Source organism: Eupeodes corollae, chromosome 3 (genome assembly GCF_945859685.1).
Source record: "Eupeodes corollae chromosome 3, idEupCoro1.1, whole genome shotgun sequence".
Classification (NCBI taxonomy): domain Eukaryota; kingdom Metazoa; phylum Arthropoda; class Insecta; order Diptera; family Syrphidae; genus Eupeodes; species Eupeodes corollae.
The window spans coordinates 75,305,005-75,327,977 of record NC_079149.1 but is presented as its reverse complement, the minus strand read 5'-3'; the positions used below and the strand labels follow the sequence as shown (position 1 = coordinate 75,327,977).

The 22,973-nt window shown below is 35.8% G+C and overlaps 1 protein-coding gene across 1 annotated transcript; it reads right to left on the bottom strand.

Annotated features, from left to right (window-relative positions):
• Nucleotides 1–9,508: 9,508 nt before the first annotated feature.
• Nucleotides 9,509–22,523, bottom strand: LOC129950616 (uncharacterized). The gene is made up of 2 exons (XM_056062545.1): nucleotides 22,320–22,523; nucleotides 9,509–10,606 (listed from the first exon to the last, which is right to left on the bottom strand). Exons 1-2 carry the CDS (start codon nucleotides 22,521–22,523, stop codon nucleotides 9,509–9,511), a joined length of 1,302 nt encoding a protein of 433 aa, XP_055918520.1.
• Between the last annotated feature and the right edge of the window lie 450 nt (nucleotides 22,524–22,973).

Below are 22,973 nucleotides of genomic sequence, written 5' to 3'. Positions count from 1 at the left end.
ACAGACGAACAGAGCAAAATAGGCTTTTGAAGTCTTAGCCTTCCGGCATCGGGACAATCTTATGGTGAAGGGACCAGCATAATCACATCCTGTGTTTGAAAACGGGCGACTGGGTGTGATGCGGCATTTTGGAAGATCACCCATGATCTGTTGACTGGTTGTTTGCGTTGCATAAAACAAGTCTTGCAACGATCCACGATTCTTCGAATGAGATTGCGGCTACCCATTATCCAATATTGATGTCTAACAAAGACAAACGTTTGAGATTGTCCTGCATGGAGATAACGTTCGTGAATATCTGTAATTATAAGCTTAGAAATCGGGTTAGTTTTAGGTAAAATAATAGAGTGTTTTATGTTGAATGATACTGTTGATTGTTTTATGCGCCCACCTACACGAAGCAGACCCACATTGTCAATGAATGGTGAATATTTTAGTAATTTTGATTTTGCTGGTAGTTGGTGATGAAGTCGCAAATGTTGAATGTCATCTTGGAAGGCGGTATTTTGGACGAATAACAATAATGAGTGTTTTGCCTTTTGGATCTCCTCGAATTTTAGGCCATCGAAAAAATGGGTTCTGGTTTTATTTAAATTTAAAGTATACCTTTTGATGTATGCAATCACTCGTAGAAGACGATACCAAGACGAGAATTTTTCTACAAGTTCGTGAAAGACATGTCCATCAAACGACGTGACGAGTGCATGCCTTCCAACGTTCTTTTCCTCACGTTTAATTTAGTCCGAATCCATTGTAGTTACACAAAGATTTGATTTTGGCCAAGCATCTTCAGACTCAGACAGCCAAGGTGGACCGGTCCACCAAAGATGGTGATTAAAGAGTGTTGAGGGTGTTATACCGCGGGACGCACAATCAGCAGGATTTGATTCGGATCGTACATGATGCCAATAACTTCTCGGCAGTGTTTCTAAAAATAAGGCCGTCCTATTAGCGACAAATGTTGTCCATCTACGTGGTGGTGATGCCAGCGAATGCAGCACGATTTCCGAATCGCACCATACCATCGTTTTATTAATTTTTACATTAAACGATGATTTTACCGAAGTTATCAACCGAGATAACAATAACGCACCACAAAGTTCCAGACGAAGAATAGACACTGGTTTTTAAGGGCAACTTTAGTCTTACTTGCTACGATGTTTAAATTTACGATTCCATCGGAAGACCTGGTAACAGCGTACACGACGGCTGCATAGGCTGATGAAGACGCATCGCAGAATCCATGGAGTTCAACAGTTGCATCAAACAAGAATACATTGCGTGGGACACGAACCTTTTCAAAACACGATAACTGTTCGCGATAGGTCAACCATGTTTCCGAGAGTTCAGAGGGAAGGGGATCATCCCAGCTTAAATTGAATTGGGACGACCACAGTTTTTGAAAAAGCATTTTAAAAAGTACTACCGAAGGGGACAAAAAACCTACTGGGTCAAAGATACTGAATATTTCGGAAAGTAATATTCTCCTTGTTATTACAGGTCGCGATTTGAGATTAGAAAGCCGAAAAGAATACATGTCTGACGCAGGATTCCAGTACATCCCTAACACATTCACGGATCGTTCTGGATCTACAAACGAGTAATCACAATCTTCACGATTTTTGGTAGCTAGTAGTGCCCAGCAATTAGAACTCCATTTTCGGAGCTGTAACTAGGATTCTGACAATAATGATACAAGTTCCGTTTGTAAATCTAATAAGGTTTTTATTGAATTTGAACCGGTCATGACGTCATCAACGTAAACGTCGTGAAGTAAAACCCGAGCTGCGGTTGGGTATCTGGATTTATAGTCTGTAGCGAGTTGTTGAAGAACACGAACCGATAAAAAGGGAGCCGACGCCGTTCCATAAGTAACCGTTTTAAGGCGATAATGCTTAATAGGTTTTTTCTTGTCTTCCCTCCAAACTATTCGCTGATAGCCTCTATCATTTTTATGTACCCAGATCTGTCGAAACATTTTGACGATATCCGCGTTAAACACAAATCTATGTTGACGGAATCTTAAACATACACCGAACAAATCACGTTGTATGGATGGACCGATAATTAGTTGGCTATTTATCGAATTTCCATTAATGTCCTTAGCCGAACCATCGAATACAACGCGAAGCTTTGTAGTCGAGCTATCTGGCTTTAGCACGGAGTGGTGAGGCAAATAAAATTGGCATAACCGGTTTTTATCGATTTCCGAACTAGGAATCAGTTCTATATGACCTAAGTCAAGATATTCATTCATAAATGAAACATATTGTCGGTGTAATTCAGGATTATTCGTAAATCGTCGTTCCATAGCATAAAGACGCGAAACTGCGGACTGAAGGGTACCTTCAAACTGATTCTTAAATGGAAGTGAAATAACGTATTTTCCATCTAACGCGCGACCGAATGTTCCTTGAAAATGCTTTTCAGCGGGATCGTTAAGACTAACAGGAGAATCGTGAGAAGATACTTCTTCCAACTCCCAAAATTTTTGAAGAAGATAATCCACGTCACAGGTTGAGTGGAACGAAGATAATGCTGAACCAACATCTTTCGACTCATTGAGTTCTCCACTTATAACCCAACCGAAAGTCGCATTCTGAGCAATGGGTCTTCCTTCAGGGCCAATAACTTGTTCAGGTTTTAATATCGACCAAGCCTTATCGGCACCAAGAATAATATCAATAGGACCCGATATATTAAAGTATTGATCTGCGAGATTCAAATGGCAAAGATAATCCCAATTTGAGATTTGAAACGAATTTGAGGGTAAATTGGACGTCAATCTTGTCAAGCAAAACGCATCGATAGACAGCAAAGTCGAATCATAACGTGACATCAAGTTCAAAGTCACACGTCCTTTGGTTTGGCCTGCTTCTATTGAGCCTAAGCCTAAAACAGGAACTTGAGCATGTTTTCGTCGAAGTCCAAGATTTTGAACACATGACTCTGACACAAATGAAGATTGAGATCCTGTGTCTAATAAAATACGAACATCGATGAATTGATTTTGGCAATTTTTAATTTTAGCTAAGATCGTGGGCAGCACTGTTTGCTTTTAAGCGATTGATTCACGACAGTGGTTATTAACCAACTGTCCAATTGAAGAACGATTCAAAATTTCCGGAGTTTGACCTTGGCCTGTAGCTAACAATGATGACGAAGATGACGACGACGATAACGATGGCACCGACGACGACGAAGACGATTGATTAAATGAAGATGCTGGTGTACCATTAGCTGCATCATCTTGATGAACTAAATAATGGTGTCGAGCCTTGCATATACGACAGCGAAAATTTGAATTGCATTTACTTATATTATGGCCTGGTCACAGGCAGCTGAAACAGATCGAGTTGGTTTTTGTAAATTCTCTTCGCGATGGAATATCTAAGTCAAGGAATTGAGAGCATTGATACAAATTATGAGTTGTTTTACACAACGGGCATTGTGAACGTTTGTCCGATGGCTTTGCTACTTAGGCTCGAACAGCACCTGTCGACTTTCCACGAGTTGTATAGGTGTGCGGTTCAACGTCTGACAAGATTCTAACGCGTAGCACCTTAACTCAATAAATTCAATGAACTCAGTTATAGATTGATCTTCCCGACAGCGAACTTCTTCTGCCCACGCCTGTTTCGTATCACTATCGAGTTTTCCTAGTAAAATATAAATTAACCAAGGGTCCCGATTGTTCTTGGATAATGCACTTAAACCTCGAATTACTTCATCAGCACCATCTGTTAATTTTCGAAGTAATTGTACGTTTGGCGAGTTAATAGACGGAAGAGACATAAATGTTTGGATAAATGATTGAACGATCAAATGTCCGCGATCAAAACGTTTTTCTAACCTATCCCAAGCTTCCGTATAATAAGCTTCAGAAACTTTTATATGCTGTATGACGTCAGCAGCTGTTCCACTCAAAAATGATTTTAAATATTGAAATTTGTGAGTGGAAGATAGATTTTCCTTTATATCAACCGTGGCCAAAAACAAATCACGAAAGGATGGCCAATCCTTATATTCACCGTAAAACTTCGGAATGACGATTGGCGGTAGTCGAACCTTTGTGGGATCTTTGGACGTACAGCCTAAAGTTTTTAAAAGTTCGCTATTATCATTTGCAAGACGTTCAAACATAGAATTGTTATTATTATTATCTCCGCCTTTAGCAGTTCTTTCGCAAATCGCACGATTTAATCCCGCATGAGCCAGGAAGTATTTTTCCTCGTAACTACTGAAGTCAAGATTAAATGCATCTAGATCTTCATTTTCCTCCATGTGCTGGAGGCATTCATAGTGCAAACTAGTAAACTCGGACCATGCTTCGACAACTCTCTTTAATCGGATTTCTAACATATCTATTGTTGTCGATTCATCAATTAACATTATGAACTCCGCCGCACGAGTTAAAGTGGCTTTAGGAATACCACGTTTTTGTTTCAACGCATTCATACTCGTATTTCACAAAAAATAATATAATGTAATGAGTTCCAAGGTGAAATATATGTACCTATAAAGAAAACGAAAGATTCAATTCAATTTCAATTCAATTTTCAATTTCTTTATTGTAAACAATACACTAAGACAATGTCTTTTATAGTATTTGTACTTTGGTTGAACAATTAAAGTGCTGTTTGATTCTATATACAATAAGATAATACTTAGGCTGCTAAAAATATTTTTTTTTTTTTTTTTTTGACTTTTTTTTTATTTTTTTTTTTTTTTTTATTAATAATACATATAAGACTTTTCCTCTCTTCTTCTTTCCTATTTCCCCCTTAACATTCTAGTTGTTCGAAAAATGTTTAAAAACCTCGGTCTTGAAACTTACTGCATCCGTTATCCTCTTAATGCTAACCGGCAAAGAGTTAAAAAGGCGAATGCTGTGAACGAGGAACAACCGTGAGGAATTTAGATATCTAAAAGTTGGAATAACTAGATTATTTGTTCTTGACGATGTACAGAACTCAATTTTTTCATAAAGGTACTCAGGTGTTCTTGTGCGAATAATTCTGTGGAGAAAGATACAAATACGGAAATTTACGTATTCGACCATAGTGCACTTAAGAATTTTTTTGCTGAAAGCAGAGATGTGGTCATATCTGCGAATACCATAAACGTAGCGAGTCATGTCATTAAGCGCCACACGTAGTTTGTATTCCGATAAAGAATCCAGTTTCGGATACACGACTTCAGAAAAGGAAATGATTGGTACGAGTAGAGTTCTCATAAGACGAAGTTTTGTTTCTTGAGGAGTAAAAGAATTAGATACCCATAGTTTTCTTAAAGTTCCGTAAATACGTGCAATGACATAATTTATATGGTCTCTGCAAGAGAGATCCCTAGAGATTTTGAATCCAAGACTAGTCACAGAATCTACAAAACTAACATGGGCACTATTCAAAGTAATCGAAGGTAGATCTCTATAGTTGTATGTCTTCTTAGAAATTAGTAGGGCTTGACTTTTATTGGGATTGAGCACTAGACCATTTTCCTTAGCCCAGTTAGAAATTCTCTCAAGATCTTCATTAACGCGAAAGACAAGATCCTCTATTAAACCGATTCTACGTGAGAGATAAATTTGTATATCATCTGCATATAGATGAAAAGAGACGTGCTCACAAACCGAAGGCAAATCGTTGATAAAGGCACAAAACAAAATTGGCCCCAGAATAGAGCCTTGTGGCACGCCCATCTTCAAGTACGTATGTGCTGAAAAATTGTTTCCAACACATACACGCTGAGTTCTGTTACACAAATAACTACCAATGAGACGAACAGCTGAATTCGAAAAACCAAAGTAGTGCTCAAGTTTTTGACAAAGAACTCGATGATCAACTTTGTCAAAAGCCTTCGAGAAGTCCAATAGGCACAGTACTGAGATATTGTCTTTATCGTATTCAAGTCTAATATCCTCTAAGATCTTAACCATTGCTGTAGAGCAGGAATGGTTAGCTCTAAATCCAGATTGGTATGGAGACAGCAATCTTTTGGACGTAAAATGGTCAATAATTTGTTTAGTAAGGATTTTTTCGAGAACTTTGGACATGCAAGGTAAAATGCTTACTGGCCGGTAGTCGGCGAGTTCGGAAGGTGTGGGCTTTTTCGGAACAGGAGTTATCCTGGCTGCTTTCCACGCAATAGGAAACGTAGAAGTGACAATACAGTGATTAAAAACATGAGTGAGAGCGTTAATCAAGCAGGGTAGGACAAGTTTCAAAAATCTTAGCGGAATACCATCTTCGCCTATAGCTTCGGACCTCAAGGATTTAAAAGTTCGTATAATTTCGTCTTCAGTTACCGTCTCAAAGCAAAAATCGTTAACTCCATCATAAAGTAAGCCAGCCTTGGGCTCAAAGCTAGTAGCTAATTGATTTGTTTGAGTAAACTGATTGTTGAGGTCATTAGGATCAAGTTCACACTTAGAAATTGGCTTTTTACCAATACCAATGTATTGAGTTTCGAGGCGAAAAAGTTACGTTTGGCGCAACGGGTAATGAGAGTTGACTGATTACGAAAGTAGCAGTTGTTGTTCATTCGGAGTGTACGGTATGCCTATTAGGATAGCATCAGCTGCAATGTTATTGATCGCGATTGTTTGGATTTGTAGTTTTAAGCTGCCTATTTCTGTATGTATGTGCTCAGTTTCGTTGTCATCTATTGAAGCAAGTTGGAGACGGTCAACATTTGATGCGGTGTTGTTTACTTTCTCTCGAATCTCAACTATTTCTGTGCAGTTATTCTCGAGTTGTTTTACCCGCTCTTCCAAGTTTATAAGATCGCGAGATAATTTGTCAATTTTTTTTGACATATTTGTTTCAATATTATCCATTCGACTGGTTAAATTTAATTCAAGAGTGGATAATCTACCCAGTATGGACTCACCTTGTTCTTTTAATTTTAAAAGAAGTTCAGTTTGAGAAGGCATGTTTGGCTGATCAAGAAGAGAGTCAGTGACGACATTCAAATCATTTACTGGGATGACAACAGCAGGAGCAGAAGCAGCAGAAACGGCGGAGGCGACGGTGATTGAATTTGCAGAGGGAGAAGAGCAAATATTGACCTCACCAGGAGGTTTATTGGTGGTGTTGGTGGACTTTTGTGCGAGAGAATTTTTACTGTCACTTTTGTTTACATGAGATGGTGAGTTTTTCATTATGTGAGAATTAGTTGGATTACTCTTAATTAAAGGGCTAAAGAGTTGTGGTTTTTTTGAGCGGGTTTTATTAAATTGATCCATTGTCAATGGTTTAGTCTAAAAAAATTGTTTTTATTTTGTTTTTCGTAATTTTTGTAATTAGTTATAAAAAACACTTTTTATTCAAATATTTATTTGAGTCAACAAAAAACACTGTTTTCTATCTCGCACGTATTTTAAAACTCAAAAAGCACAGTTGGGGTTATTAAAATCTTAGGCAGCAAATTATTTGACGTCTGTTCTCTACCACATGTTTCTATGTACTCTGAATACGTTAAAATTGCATAAACAAAAGTTCAACACGAGATCTTAGAGGGCATTAATATGTGTAAATTTAAATACATATATAAACCCATATAAAGAGTTCTTTTTTAAACCACGAGCACGAGGTTTCGTCTTTAAAGAAACAAAAATATTTTACCACCAGAAAAAATGTTCTATTAACTTTATAGACACACACGATTATTTGCCTATCAATTAATTAAGTAATAAATTGGTTCACATTAATATTCGGCTTTTCGAAGGAACTTGAAAAGGTTTTATATAAACCTTATGCGCAGAAGCAGACCACACCGGACATAAACAGCAGATACAAAAGAAAAGTTAAAACATTTTTCTGCTCAACGTTATAATTATTATTTTTTAATTCTATTAAATAACACAAAAATTTATTACCTTAAGTTTTGGTCCACGATGTGCTCTGCTCTGCTGTTGATGTTGAATTCCAATAGAACGAATGCTTATTAAAAACAAGACGTGCATGAACTTCTGCACCCATCATCTTTGCAGACGTATGCAAGTTGTTGTTGTTTGTGGATTTCATCTCGTTGAGAGCATTCTCGTTTTTATCATTCAGCACACCGTGGACCACGCATAATTTATAAGTTATATAATAATAATTAAATGAACAAAAATATAGATTTATACATTATAGTTTAACTTCTCAATATAACATAGAATTTTAATTTTAATCTTAAACACCTACCGTATTGTCTAAATATTTCTCTTAAAATAAAACACATTTTCTTCCATTTTATATTTTTTTCGCTTTAATTCATAAATATTTGTACATATTTACAAATAAAACTTGTACATAAGGCGCATTAACAAAATTGATAAGATTTCTTCATATTAGAAAGTTCTAAAAACAAAAGGTTTATTTAACAAAAAAAATCAGTACTTTTTTTCTGTTGTATTTTTCCCAACATTTGAACAACTGCATTTTCTCTTAGTGGTACGTAATACATATGCATACACATTAATCGCGTTCGGCCAACCAAACGATAGGCTATCCATAATCCAAAAAAATTTCAGATACTGTTCAGCAATAATTATTAGAAATCAAAATTATTCAAAATAAAATACAACCTTTTTTCACGTTATAAGGAATGTATTTAATTAAATATTATTGGAACAAGACAAATTTTATTTAATGGACTTGATGTTGCCTCGATGATGGTTGCTTGTAAAGAGATCGATTCTTTGCATTGCACCATCGCAAGATGCTTATTCATATAAGAACAAATGTATATGGATAAGCTGTAAAAGGGATTAAGATTAAAACATTATATAGAAAAACAAAGGTGAAAAGCATTAAAAGTTATAAAGCCAAAACAAAATTCAAGGTAATAAAACATAGGGTATTATATAACTATGTTTGGCAACTTTGCAAAATATTAATATTTCATAAAGATTTAATTGAGTTTTAAAGAATTCATTAATTTACAATTCCAAATATAAATTTAGTAAATTTAAGATAAATAATAATTTAGGATGAAATAGTTAAACACGGCATTCCTAAACATGCCGGCCCCCCTGAAAGAATTTCAGGAACATGGTAAAATAGCCAGCTTCGTTATAGGTCGCTTGAAAAGGCCATTTTTGGTACGAACAGATACCACTCGTACAAGATCATCTTCTCCTTGATGAAGTTCTTCAACTCTTCCTAGAGCCCATCTGGATGGTGGCAAGTTAAGCTCTTTGATGACTACCAGGTCACCACCTTTAAAATTTTTGGTCTTCTTTTTCCATTTGGGACGTTGTTGAAGTGAAGTTAGGTATTCAAAGTTCCATCGACGCCAAAAACCTTGCAACATGTTTTGAATAAGTTGCCATCTTCCTAGTCTGTTAAGTGGAATATCTTGATAGCTGGGCTCCGGTATCGCCGTATATGGTCTACCTATAAGGAAATGAGAGGGTGTTAGAGGGTTCAAGTCTAAATCTGATATAGCACAAAGAGGCCTGGAATTTAGGAGTGCTTCAATTTGGGAAAGCAAAGTAGACATTTCTTCAAAAGTGAGAATATTATTCCCTACTACACGTTGGAGGTGCAGCTCCTTGAAAATTGGTGCCATTGTCGGAGTAAATGATGCTGCATTTTCCTCTTCTAGCAATAAATCGCCTCAGCGCCGCTAAAAATGCATCCTTAGATAAATCGCTGACGACTTCCAAATGTAAAGCCTTTGTCGCCATACAAACAAATAATGCGAAGTATCCTTTCGTGTACTTTGGATTTCTACCTCTGGCGATTCGAAGAGTTATTGGTCCAGCATAGTCACAGCCCGTTCGGTCGAAAGCAAAAGATGGGGAAAGTCTTGAAGAAGGCAAGTTTCCCATGAGTTGTGTTGTTGTAGCTTTACGTTGTCGAAAACATGCCATACAACCATGTACAATTTTTCTTATATGGTTTCTGCATCCAAAAATGCAAAACTCCTGCCGTACTAGAGAAAACAATTCCGATACACCTGCATGAAGAAATTTAATATGAGCATCCTGCAGAATCCAAATGGAGACCGGATGACCTTTAGGCAATATTATAGGGTGTTTTAGGATAAAATAAACATTGACTGCATTGCAAATTCTTCCCCCAACGCGAAGTAGCCCAATATCATCCAGAAACGGTGATAAGGATGCCAGTTTAGATCGTGTAGAGACATAATTTTTTGTTTTTAAGGATTGTATCTCTTCGTAAAACTCTTCTTGAGCCCATAAAAGGCATTTTCGTTTAGCGTAAAGCAATTCTTCAGATCGCAAGAAACTTTTTATACGTTCCTGTGGAGGAAATTTACCATTTCTCGCACGGCGAACAAAAACAGCAACGATTCGAATTACTTTAAACCAGTATGAGACTCGTTTGGCAAGTTTGTCAAAAAGTGATTCCATCACACACATTACATTGGCAACAACAGGCTGCTTTCTCCTTTCAGGTAAATCTTCAAAATCCTTTTTTTCTGTGGAAATCGGCCATAAGTTAAAATCTATAGATAGCCAATCTGGGCCTCTCCACCAAATGTGCAATTGCAACAGCTTGCTGGGCTCAACTCCTCTGGATGCACAATCAGCTGGATTTTCTTCTGAGCGAATGTAGTTCCATTGAGTTGTTTTTGCATTTATTGACATCAGCTGTTTTTTACAAGGAATTACAACAACACAAACAAATCCGGATCACTAAAGATACGCACCCGAACCCACCCATTGTCAATATTATGGGGTTCCCCGAATACTACGCACTGTCTACACATAATATGGTATCCCCCGAAGTTTTAAAAATGAATTCAGTGTATTTTTAAGTAGAAATGTTGAAAAAAAATCTCTTCATGTTTTAGAGCTTTTAAATTTGTTCACGTTTTAGAGCAGCCAATGTAAAAAATACAGTGCTCACGTTTTGGGGTAGTTCACATTTTGGGGGGTTCACGTTTTCCAATGTTCACTGTAATTGGAAAACGGGAACTTTTTAAATAAATAAATGTAAAAAAAAACGTACTAAAAGTAATCATTTATTTAGTATGTTTTTTTTTAAACATAATAACTTTGTTTTAAGAATTAATAATTTAAATATATTGCCTGTTTACATATATGCATATTATAGATAAAGTTACTGTTCTTCGAATGTGTTTAATTAATTAAATTGTATATCTTTTTAAATTCGTGTCAATTTTGATGTTACTTGGAAGTTTATTAAACATTTTTAAGCCTTTATGAAATATCATATTTTGTGTTCTGGGGTCTCTATACATTTTGAATCTAAAGTTACAATTATTTCTCGAAGAATAAGGCTGCGGGCATCATTTTGCAAGTTAGATATAAGATACTTTGGCATTATATTATATTTTATTTTAAAAAGAAACATCAGAACATTCAGTATAATGCACAGCTTCACAGATTGCCATTTTAGGGAGAAAAGCATCAAAACTGTAGGTGTGAGAGAACTGCTTCTTGGAATAGTTCTTCGCTTTATTTTGCAAAATCTGAAGACGTTTGATTTCAAAATTGGTTTCTAGGAATAAAATTGTTGAACAGAAGTCAAAATGAGGTTAACTATCGTATTATAAATATTGACCGCACATATTGTTGTGATATTTTTCCTTATTCATTTAAGAAAACCAATTTTGTTCGATATTTTACCAATCGTGTATTGAATATGCCTTCTAAAGTTTAACTTATTGTCCAATTTAATACCCATTTTTTTTATTTCATCAACTTGTTCAAGTTTTGAGTTATAAATTTCAAGGTTAATCCTATAATTGTTAGTGCTTTGGACTGTCATGAAAGGGGTCTTGGGTTCAATGCCTGCCTATGGCACCTTAGTTTAAAAAAAAATTAATTTTCGCGGGTACTGCCTCTTGCGAGAAGTTGACAAATCCTTCAAGAGTAATTCTTGTCATGAAAAATTAGTCGTTCGTATTCGGCCTAAAATTGTAGGTCCCTTCTATTCCTGACAACAGTACTCGCACACAGGAATGGTTGAGAGTTGTAAGTCACTAGGCTCTGGTTCACAACGGACTGTTGCGCCACCCCATTTGATTTTTTTTTTGACAGGGAAGATGGCTTCAATTTTCTGTTCATAGTTTTTATCAAATTAGTACAAACTATCTCGTTTTCATGTTTAAGGTTAATTTCTGTTCCAACATTGGATTTATCCATCATATTAATTTTATTATCAATATAAAGCAAGTTGTATGCTTGGTTTAATAAAAGGCTAGCTTGATATGGTCTACATTAGTTAAAAAGCATGTAGATACTACAAGTATTTACATATTTTATAAATTTACGATTGTATTGTTCCTGCTGCATCTTTTAAAACAGCGGACATATGGCCAATAAGCGTTGTGGTTTAAGCCGTTTTTAAGTCATCGAAAATTGGGCCAACATCAACAGGTCCTGAATACCTTATTACAGGAAGTATTGATGTTGAAACAAGTGGAAGTCTTTCTCCCCACCCATGCCTGAAATCGATACCTCATCGCTCATTCGAACAAAACTAACTTTTTTTTTACACTTCAGGATTTTAGAAAGTAGTTAGCTTATAGCAAGCTTCAAACCACGATCAGAGGCTCATTATAAGTGCATGTGTTAGTTGTTAGTAAGATAATAATACAATTAAAGCCTAATACACGCACAAAATCCAAAACATAATAAACATTAACATGAATTAATACAGAACAACAAAAGATAAAATAAAGACGTTTACGATAGTGGAGCACTGGTTCTAAACAATGATTTTAATCCCACCTTATTTAAATTTAAATCTATTGATGAACAGTTTAAATTATATAAAATTCGGCTTAAAGCTTCATTTTTCCCATAGTTAGTTCTAGGGAAGTCAATATGTATAAAATCAAAAGAAAGTAGGTGATGAGTTCCGCCTGGTAATTCAAATTTACACAAGATAGCAAATAAGGATCTTCCCAATTAAGACCCTTTAGGGCAAAGCGAATGAAATTATGTTGAATTGATTCAATTACGTTTTCTATAAATTTCTTAACAAGGAGTCCCTACTTGCGATGCATATTCAAGATGAGGACCAACATGGCAATTGTACAAAGAAAGAGTAACATAGGGATCATTGAACTCCTTTGGCCAGCGTTTTATAAAACCAAGCATAGAACTTGCCTTATTGACAATAAAATTAATGTGATGTGTAAACCCTAAGTTGGAACTGAAATAAACACCTAAATCTTAAAATGTGGACCCTCGACAGAGTTTTTGCTGTGATATATTTACAATAATCAAATACACTAACAATTCATTTTTTAGTAAAAGTTATCGTCTGGCATTTTAAAGGGTTGAGGGCAAGGCTATTTTTTCTACACCAAAATGTGAAAGGATATGATCATGGGTGGACTTTATAATCTTAAACATTTTCATGTCATCTGCAAAAGTGAGAACTTCACTTGAATGTAGACATGACGATACGTCATTAATAGACAGGATGAACAGAAAAGGGTGTTTCCTGGGAACACCAGATTGAGCAACAAAAGGTTCTGAAAGACAATTTCTAAATTTTGCCTCATAGGATCTGTTTTCAAGGTATGATTTGATCCAATCTAAGAAAAATGGTGGAATACCAAGAACTTTGAGTTTAAATGTGTCCCGTTCGGACGCAGCCCTACTGAACCGAAGGAGCTCTGCTCCACCTTGAGCCATGACGTCCCGATTGTATGGGAGTCGCCTATCCACGGTTCTTTGTCTGATGTGGTAGATTAACGTTACTGCCAATCTATCCTGTATCAAACCGCATCTATCTAAAAAGAGGAATGCCTTTGGTGGAATAAAGGCACTCAAGCGTGCACTCTCAAAATACTCGTCGTTCGGATAGAACACCCCGAAAATTAAATTGTTGGTCGAAGACATAGCTCTTGCAATGTGACCTCGAACGAGTTTTATCACGAAATTGTCAATTCTGTTGATTCGAGCCCCGCTGTATAGGACCTCGTTAGAATAGTAATGCACATAAGAAGATTCGGCTGTTCGATATAAGCCGGCACAGCGTCGTAAACACTGCCGCTCGAACACCCGAAACTTCTCCATCTGGGAAGGGGCAACGTTGAACCGTACAGGACAACCATAAACGATCATTGGCCGTATGAGGGCCATGTAGCAAAATACCTTCACTCTGGGGTCAAGCCGATTGCTAAACAACAGCCGTTTCGTCAGAGCGAAGGCTCCTCTGGCTCTAGTCAGAGCAGCATTTATATGACTTTCGAAATATAAATACTGATCTAACCAGATACTGAGGTACTTCACTACACTTTTGTTCGCCAAAGATCAACGATGACCATCTTGCGCCAATTCTTACACGTATCCCTCCTGTCCCCAGCCAACGGAGTCCGGAAAAGAATTGTCTCCGACTTCTGGACATTTATTTTCAGTTTCCAGTCGTCGCAATATCGCTGAATCTTGTCGAAATCAAGCTGCAAGAGAATTCTAATAACCTCAACCTTTCGGACCGTTCTGTAGATCGTCGGCGTACGCAATTGCCGCAATCGGCGAATTCACCGCTCCCTGTTCAAGACTATTTTTAATTGAGAATGTTGTGGTAGAAGTTACATTGCCACTTTTGACAACAAACTTTCTACCGTTAAGCATATCATAAAGTATATACAACAATGGCTTGCTAATGCCAAACCTGCTCAGTTTTAGGTAAAGACCCTCTAACCATACGGTGTCAAAGGCCTTTTCCAAATCAACCAGAACAGCACCTGTGCATTGTTGTTTTGATTTATTCCATTGGATATCAGAAACGAGTTTAGACGCAGCATGAATTGTGTCATGACCCGCTTTGAACCCGAACTGTTTATCCGGAATTATTTTGTTGTCCGCAGCCCACTTAGTCAGAGCCCTATTAATGATCTTTTCGAAAACTTTGCTGATGCTCGTAAGAAGACTTATCGACCGAAGATTTGACGGGTTGGAGTTGTCCTTTCCCTTTTTCGGGAGAGGATGAACCACAGCGGTCTTCCAATGTACTAGATAATATGCATTATTCAGTGCATTATTGAAGAGTGTGGTGTAAATGTCAATTGCCTCCATCGGTAAATGTCTTAGTACAATGTTGGTATGTATATGTTGGTTGATATACGAACGACACCTGCTGACTTTTTGTTTTTATTGAATTGAAGATGAGCTGAACCTCAACCTTCATCACTAACAAGGGAATTGGTCCCGTTTGCTCGGCGATTATGGCATTTGCCAAGGAATCGTCATTGAACCGCATGAAACTTCTGTTCTCAGATCGCCAATGTGTGATATCATTACGGAGGAAAAAGTGATTAAGTAGGGCTCTGTTTTCCAGGTCGTGGTTGGGGCGAATGCTAACATTCACCTTGTACACTTGCTGGAAAGCAGCTCCCACCGCCTCCACTTTTTCCTTTGGATCTTCAATTATATAAAAGTCATCGTCAAAGATGGCTTCTTCTCAACGCACTAACCATCATGCCACGGGTACTAAAAGATTTCGCTATAAACAGACTCTAAACTTTTTGGAGGAATATAAATGTTTAAAATGAAAATTGTCTTGGTCTGTACCATTATCTTTACACATACCAGTTCAATTGATAATTTAAATGGAAAATATACAGAAGACGAGAAATATGTATTTTTTACCACTATGAGAACATTTCACCTAAATCCTTTGCATTACCAACATGACGATCATTTCTGTAAACTTCGAACTCTTGGCTGAAAAGTTCTGTGTCGGAAAAGCTTGAATTAAGCCAAGTTTCTGTCAAAACGAATACGTCATGTGAAAATGATTGGGAGTTGAGAAAAATGTCAGCAGTCTTACTACGAAGTCCCCTTTTTTGGTAGAAGAGGGCAAGTCTGTTGAGTTTTTTGGCTTGGTTTTCAAAGAAACACCTCATTTTTCACTTTGTATAAATTCTTTGACTAAAGTCTCTTCGGGCCATATATTTCTATTGCAAATTAAATCGAAGAACGTAGAATTTGTTACTAATTTAAAAGAATTTGGCTTATTGATCTTTGTACAACTAATGGGTGAGCTACAAGGTATGCTCTTGGTAGAAACTAAGTAAGAAGTTATATCTTCTGGTGTTGTTAGTGGGTCTAGACGAGATATACAAATTATTGTACCTTTAATCTTCTCCTCTTCGCAACAATATGACATCATTACTTTCTCTAAAACTTGGTTGAATGAAAATCCAAGCTTTTTAATAACGAGGATTACAATGTTTTCCTTAAGGATCGATGTCCCAAAGAGGTGGAGGTGTTTTAATAGCAGTCAGATCATCTTTTTCTTGTATCGAGATTGGTTTGTTATCAACAAGTATTAATGTAAGTTACGATATTGACCAACTTATGGTTTGTGTCAGCTTAGATAAGATTCATGATTTATTTATTATTTTAAGTTGCATATAAATAACTGCTGCAAAGTGCTTGGAAATTTAAAAATTAATCAGCATGTACTTATTTTAGGAGATTTTAACTTGCAATCTTTAAAATGGATTTATGACAAGGAATTTCAATGCTTATTGCTTTTTAATGGTAGGTACATTGGTAAGGTGAAGTTGTTGATAGATTACCTGAGTTTGATCTTAAGCAGATTAATAGCTTTTCGAATAATCTCGATCGAATCCTTGATTCAATTTTTATCGACAAAGAACTTTGTGCTGATATAAATGTTATCTCTTCAACTCCACTATCCAAATCCCCCCATCATTTTGCACTTTATTTAAACATCAAATTTTACAACATTTTAAAAATTCAAACAGCCTAGAACATGAATATGGTATCATTATATAAATGGTGATTATATGTCATTGTCAAATACCTGTGTACCTTTAACTGGCCGCCTGTTTTAAGCAATTTAGAATTAAATGATGCTAATCAAAAGTTTACTTCTAAACTAAAAGAGGCTAATAGTTTTATATTCCAAAAATTTGCAAAAATAAAGCATTTCAGTTATTCCGTAATTCTTAAAATAATGAAACATTGTATCAAAAATATTGCTGTCTTCAAAAGCAGTTCGATTATCTTAGTACATTTCTATTTAGTACGCATTACATTTTTTAAGTTGAAACAAACCTTGATGTTTTATAAACAACAAGAAAAAGTCAATAAGTTTTCCTAATAAAATGCAGTATTTAGACGTTACATCATCTGTTCTTTCAACCGTATGCAATTTGTTTGCCAAACATTTGCAATCCGTATAGTAGGGGAGCCCAGGATGCTAAATCGGGATTTACTCGAGCGTCAAAGAGACCTATTGGATTGCGAAGCTTAGATGATAAGAACAAAAAAATGTTATATCATATATATACTTTCATCGGTGGGGAGAGCGGCTATAAGTTTTCAAAAATTTAAAAAAAAACAGTTGCATGGACATACTCGAGCGCGTCAGATATTAATAGCATCCATGTTCAACGTATTTTTGAAAATATACGTATGTTAATCTGACCGTTTCCATGATGGGGGTGGTCGTACGTAAGGGTTGAAAACGGTAAAAAAAAATTTACCGAGCGCGTCAGATTTTCAAAGGGGATGTTAAGTGAACCTAAAAAAACGCTCTTATGTGATAATCTGACGATTTGGATGTGACCCAAACTCGCTGCCATCATTAGAACTTGCAAAAAAAAATCGCCATTTTGAAATATATTTTGATATATATGGTTCATGTATGTACCCTAAACGTGTTGTCTCTTAATCTGACGATTATCTGGAGGGATTCACCTAATCTGACAATGGAAAGTTTTTTTTTTTTAAATTACAAAAAGCAAATTTTTTAATTAAATTAATTAAATTAAACTTTGCATGCACCCCATCTTGCATCCATCGCACCTTTCAACCTCCCCACCTTGCACATACTGCACCATGGACCCACTCTAAATCCTATAGTGTGCCCAAGCAGTGGGGTTGCAGGGGGCAGCATGCCCCCATACACATCTCGGTGTGGCGTACACCCAAACTCGCACACACCCCACTGTTGCATACACCCACACTCACACCTACTATTATTACTATCAAAATAAGACCACTCACACTGGTTATTTTCAATGTTCTCAAAAACTAAAAGACATAAAATCATCTAGTTTTCAGTTTTTGATCAAAAACAAATAAGAGCAATAAATTCTGAAATAAAAACAATGGTAGATAATCTTGAAGTATTAAAAAATTACACTTTAAACCTTTTTGTTAATTTTTTTACTCAAATTTTGAGTTTAAAAACTGGCTAATAAAACAGAATGTTGGCTTTAAAAAAATGTATAAATCTTAATTGTAAGCATCACATTTATTTTATAATTATTTTTTTTCCATTTTAAATAATTTTTTTTTTAAATTTTCCCTCCCCTCACTTCGGTTAACGAAAATCGTTAGATTATATATTACTTGTGAACTTTGAATTATTACCTTCAAAATAAAAAAAAATTTAGCCACGCTGGAGAAAGTCAAGATGACGTTTTTTTTACAAGTTTGTAACCCGCCTACTTCTTATCGTCGATCAAAAATTGTCAGATTAGTGGAATATACACTTTTTAGCATATAACTAACTTACCCTACCTTAATCTTACGCGCTCGAGAATTTCAGATGAACATTTTTTTATCCCTGACGCGCGGCCACATATACTGGGCTAATTCTTGGTGGAGGTATTTAATGGGGTACTAGGTACCTCCCTGCATATTAATCTGCCGCGCTGTAGTAAATCCCAAAATCCCTTCTTGGGCTCCCCTACTAAATAGTATATGTGGTTCCAAATCAAGATACATCTTTTTCTAATACATAATTCTATAAATTCATTAAATGTTGAGAATTTGAATATCTCGGTAAACGAAGTCATAGAAAAGATAACATTCCGAATTCAGATAAAAAAGCAGGATTTAATGGTTTCCCATTAATAGTTTTTAAAAACACCGCACAGGTAATTGCTTTTTCACAAGCAGGTTCATAAAATGATGATGTTCAACAATCGTCCAATTTGTAAAATATCAGTTATCCCGAAACTATTTGAAAGTTGAATTATAAGAAACTTATACTTTTATTAAAAGAAGTGATCTCTCCGATGCAACATGGTTTTGTAAGTGGTAGATCTACTAACACAAATCTTATAATTTTTTTCTAATTTTGTGCTGACAGCAATGGAGAAAGGTTTTCAGTGAGGTGTGATCTGTACTGATTTTGCCAAAGCATTCGATAGAGTTGATCATCATACATTGCTTCGAAAGCTTCAGAGGTAAGATTTTCACTCTAATCTATTGAAATGTTTTGAGTCGTATCTGAGTTAACGAACCCAATTCGTCCGTAGGCTTGCTGATGTTGTTATAGTTACATGCGGTGTCCCCAAGAAAGTCGTCTGGGCCCTTTGTTGTTTCTTCTATTTGTCAATAATATTCCAGATGTTCTTGTTCAATCATAGTGGCTTCGTTCAATTTCCAATCTCGTGTTGGATAGGGTATCTTGGATAGGTGAATTTTTAGATACCTTGTTAAACGAGTTGGATAGCTGTATTGAGATAGCAGTCAAAAAATAAAAACAACTTTCGGCTGTTCACAAAAAACAGGGAAACATATAAGCTTAAAAAAATTATTGTAAGATTTTTATATTTATATTTTTAATTCCTTCTCATCAAAAATTGACCAGTGTTCTTCAAGAACTTTTGCAATTTCTTGAAAAATTGTTCTTCACCGGGGTTTTGGGTCTCGGAGCTGGTCCTTTCTCTTTCTGCACTCCTCCAAGAAGAATCGATTTATGTTCCCAACCTTAAAAAAGGGAATAAAGTGGTTCTTCTTTAGGGTTTTGAATCATCTGAAAGAATCACTTATCTTTCCTTTCAGCGACCTTATTTACTTGAGCTCCACAAGCTGTCTGCTTTTGTACATAAAAGTTAGATTTATTTATTTCCACAAGATTAATATAATATATTTACCTGTATTTTGTTCTACCTCTGGAACAGGGTGAGGTTCTTCAACTTCAGAATGCTGGACACTAGACTGGAGGTAAGAACTAGCGAATTGGTCATCTACAAAACGAGAACAAAAGAAGTCAATTTTGAAGTTTAAAAAATAGATCATAATTACCTTCTAAAATTCGGAGGCAAATAGCTTTCTCATCGTCTATTAGGTACAGAATATCCTCAAATAAAATTTCAACTTCAACTTTTGTATCTTTTTTGTTTACCAACAAATACAAGAAGCTGAAATCAATTTTCAAGTTTCTTGAAATTTAACTATGTGTTGAATCCGCTATTCTGTCAGATATTTACATACCCCAGAAATTATTGAATACCTTTGGATTCCTTTTTTGACATCTAAGCTGTTTTTGATCAGCTGTTATACCATATCAGTCTGAGATTGAACGCAGCCAGTGTCTTATATTTACTAACAGATTTGTCAGTTTCAGACGACATAAAGGACTCGAAAAAAGGCAAGTTTCTAGCATCTAAGTGGTCAACTGTCAAAAAATTGTCTTCCAGTTAAGGCAACTTTATTGGAAAGTTAGTCAAGAAAAATTTCCCTAACTTTCAAGTCAAGTCATCTTATGTCAACATTTATCAATTATCATGTTTTTTCATTCAACCGAAAGCTGAACTTTATTCTCCATGATTAATTTGTTTTCTGCACAACTTCATTTAATTCTTTCTGTAAAAGGGTTCCTTGTCAATTTGGAAAAGAAATAACTAATATTTCTTTACAATACAAAATACAAATCGTGATGGACTTGTAGCTTGCTTGAGCGGTGTTTTGTAGACAATAATTTTTGTTGGTACTTTTTGTACTATGAACTTAAAAAAAAGGTTTGCGAAGTAAAGTTCTGAATTTGAAATTCATGACACTTGAAAAACTAACTAGTTGCTTTGGTCAAAATTTAAGTTTAAAGAATGAAATTGACTAAAAATGAAGTCCCTTAAGTTGTCTGAACTTGCCCATTGATATCAGATTGGTGTGTAAACAATAAGCTATTTTTAAATGTATCTAAGTGTCAGAGTCTAAAATTCTGTCATCGTTCTTCACCTTTAAGTTTTGAATATTCTTTAGAAAATACGACTCTTGATAAAATTAAAGAAAAGAATAATTAGGTGTAATATTTGAGACTTTTTACATAATGGAATTTCGCATTCCTTGCATATTGTTTGGTATGCGTTTATTTTTAAGGCTTCGCACAATTTACGCAACCTCGATGACTAGATCTTCGTATCGCTGTTTTTTCGAGTACTTGAGCAACCAAGGCCTCTGATAAATTTACCAAAAAAGTTTTGAATGTCATTTTTTGTCGATTCATTTTTGAGTGAATACCCCATGCGTTCACTGCTGCCATCATTATAAGCGGGTAAAAAAACTTCTTTCACCATTTATCAGATTTTCGGTCGTATTCATAGAGGCCGCTCATTTGATCTGCCATAACAATGCCTCCCATCATCTCTCTATAAAACTTAATCATTTTTGGGCAAGGAACTTGAATTTTTTCATCGGTCTCCAAGTGTTTGTAACAACCTTCATATCATTGTTATGGCAGTTGCTAAGCACTAGAACCTCATTGGTATCTTGCAATTTCACGCATAAAAGCCAACAATTTAATTTTTTCCATTGGACATAATGGTTCCCAGCGATGGATATCCAATAGATTCCAATAATTTGACCGATGTGAAAAAACGGCCAAAACATACTTCTTTTATCGTGCTAGCCAATTTATTAACGACTCTCTCCCCCAAAGTTCTATTAAGTGCTTCTAACTCCTTTTCGCTGTAAATGTTGAAATCATACGTGTACCCAGTTAGGGCATCGCACCGAAGCCACATTTTGATTCCACGTTTTACCGGCTTTAGGGGCATGTATTGTTTGAGGTTACTGCGCCCTTTGAATTTAATCATTGACTCGTCGATGCTCTGATAAGCACTATCTTGTCTGCAGTTTTGAAAGATTTTTTTTCAAGCATTCAACTAGATCATTGTCTTTGTAAGTCTTACAACAGTCAGCTGGATTTTCGGGTGGCGAGAAATACATTTTTGATGTAATCATGAGGAACCGATCGCGAGTTATTGTTTTTTACTGCTTGGTTTCCCAGCGATAAATGCGTTGACTAATAATCCTTAAGGCTTGGCACCCGGTTGTAGCACATTGGAAACTTACAACCAGTGATTACTTCAATTTCATCAGCGTTAGTTGGATCCATAGTCTTGCAGCGTTCATTTTTTGATGATCTACGATGAATATCCAAGCGGTCGTTTGTTCACTGTTTAATATATATGTATACAGATTTTGGCCAAAGTTTGTGGAAAATTTGAAGAATTGAGAACGATCGGTGAATGGTCTATGATATATTGCATGGTCGTGAAGAGAAAACTGTTTTTTTTTTTGGAACAAATACACCGATAGTCCAAATTACATCCTCAGCTTGTGTATCACTTGTAGAACCGGCTTCACGAAGATTGTTATTACCGATTTCAGGAACAGATATCTCTTCATCTGATTCTTCTCTAGAGCTTGAATCCTGGTCGTCTTCTGTTTCGGATTCATCACTTGGATATGGTCGAAACGAACTAAACGAAGAAAAGTCTGCTTCACCCGAATTTTCTAATTCACCATTCATTAATTTTTCAATTTATTCGTAGTCCATTTAAGTCTAAGAACGAAGGTATTATAATGCAGTACCCAGCCATAAATTCCGAACGGTAATTATAAGTACCAACATACAGGACGAATGGTACACTACTGTACCATCCACTTTTATTTGATAATAATTGTTGTATTTTGATCCAAATCACTTACCTTTTATAATATTATCACACTCTAAAAATGTATGATGTATGTATGTAATTGGTTTGATTATGGGGGCCCCGTGAAATTTTAGGCATGTTTGAACTTTAGATGATAGGTACATACATATGTGTACCGTGCGTCACGAAAGGGATAAGAGCTGTGTGCTCTACTTGATGAATAATAAATAAATGCACTTAATCTCAATTAGTTTTTTTTCTATATTTAATCAAGTTTCCGACACGGGTGCGTGTGTTTACCTTTCCCTTTGATTTTGTTATTT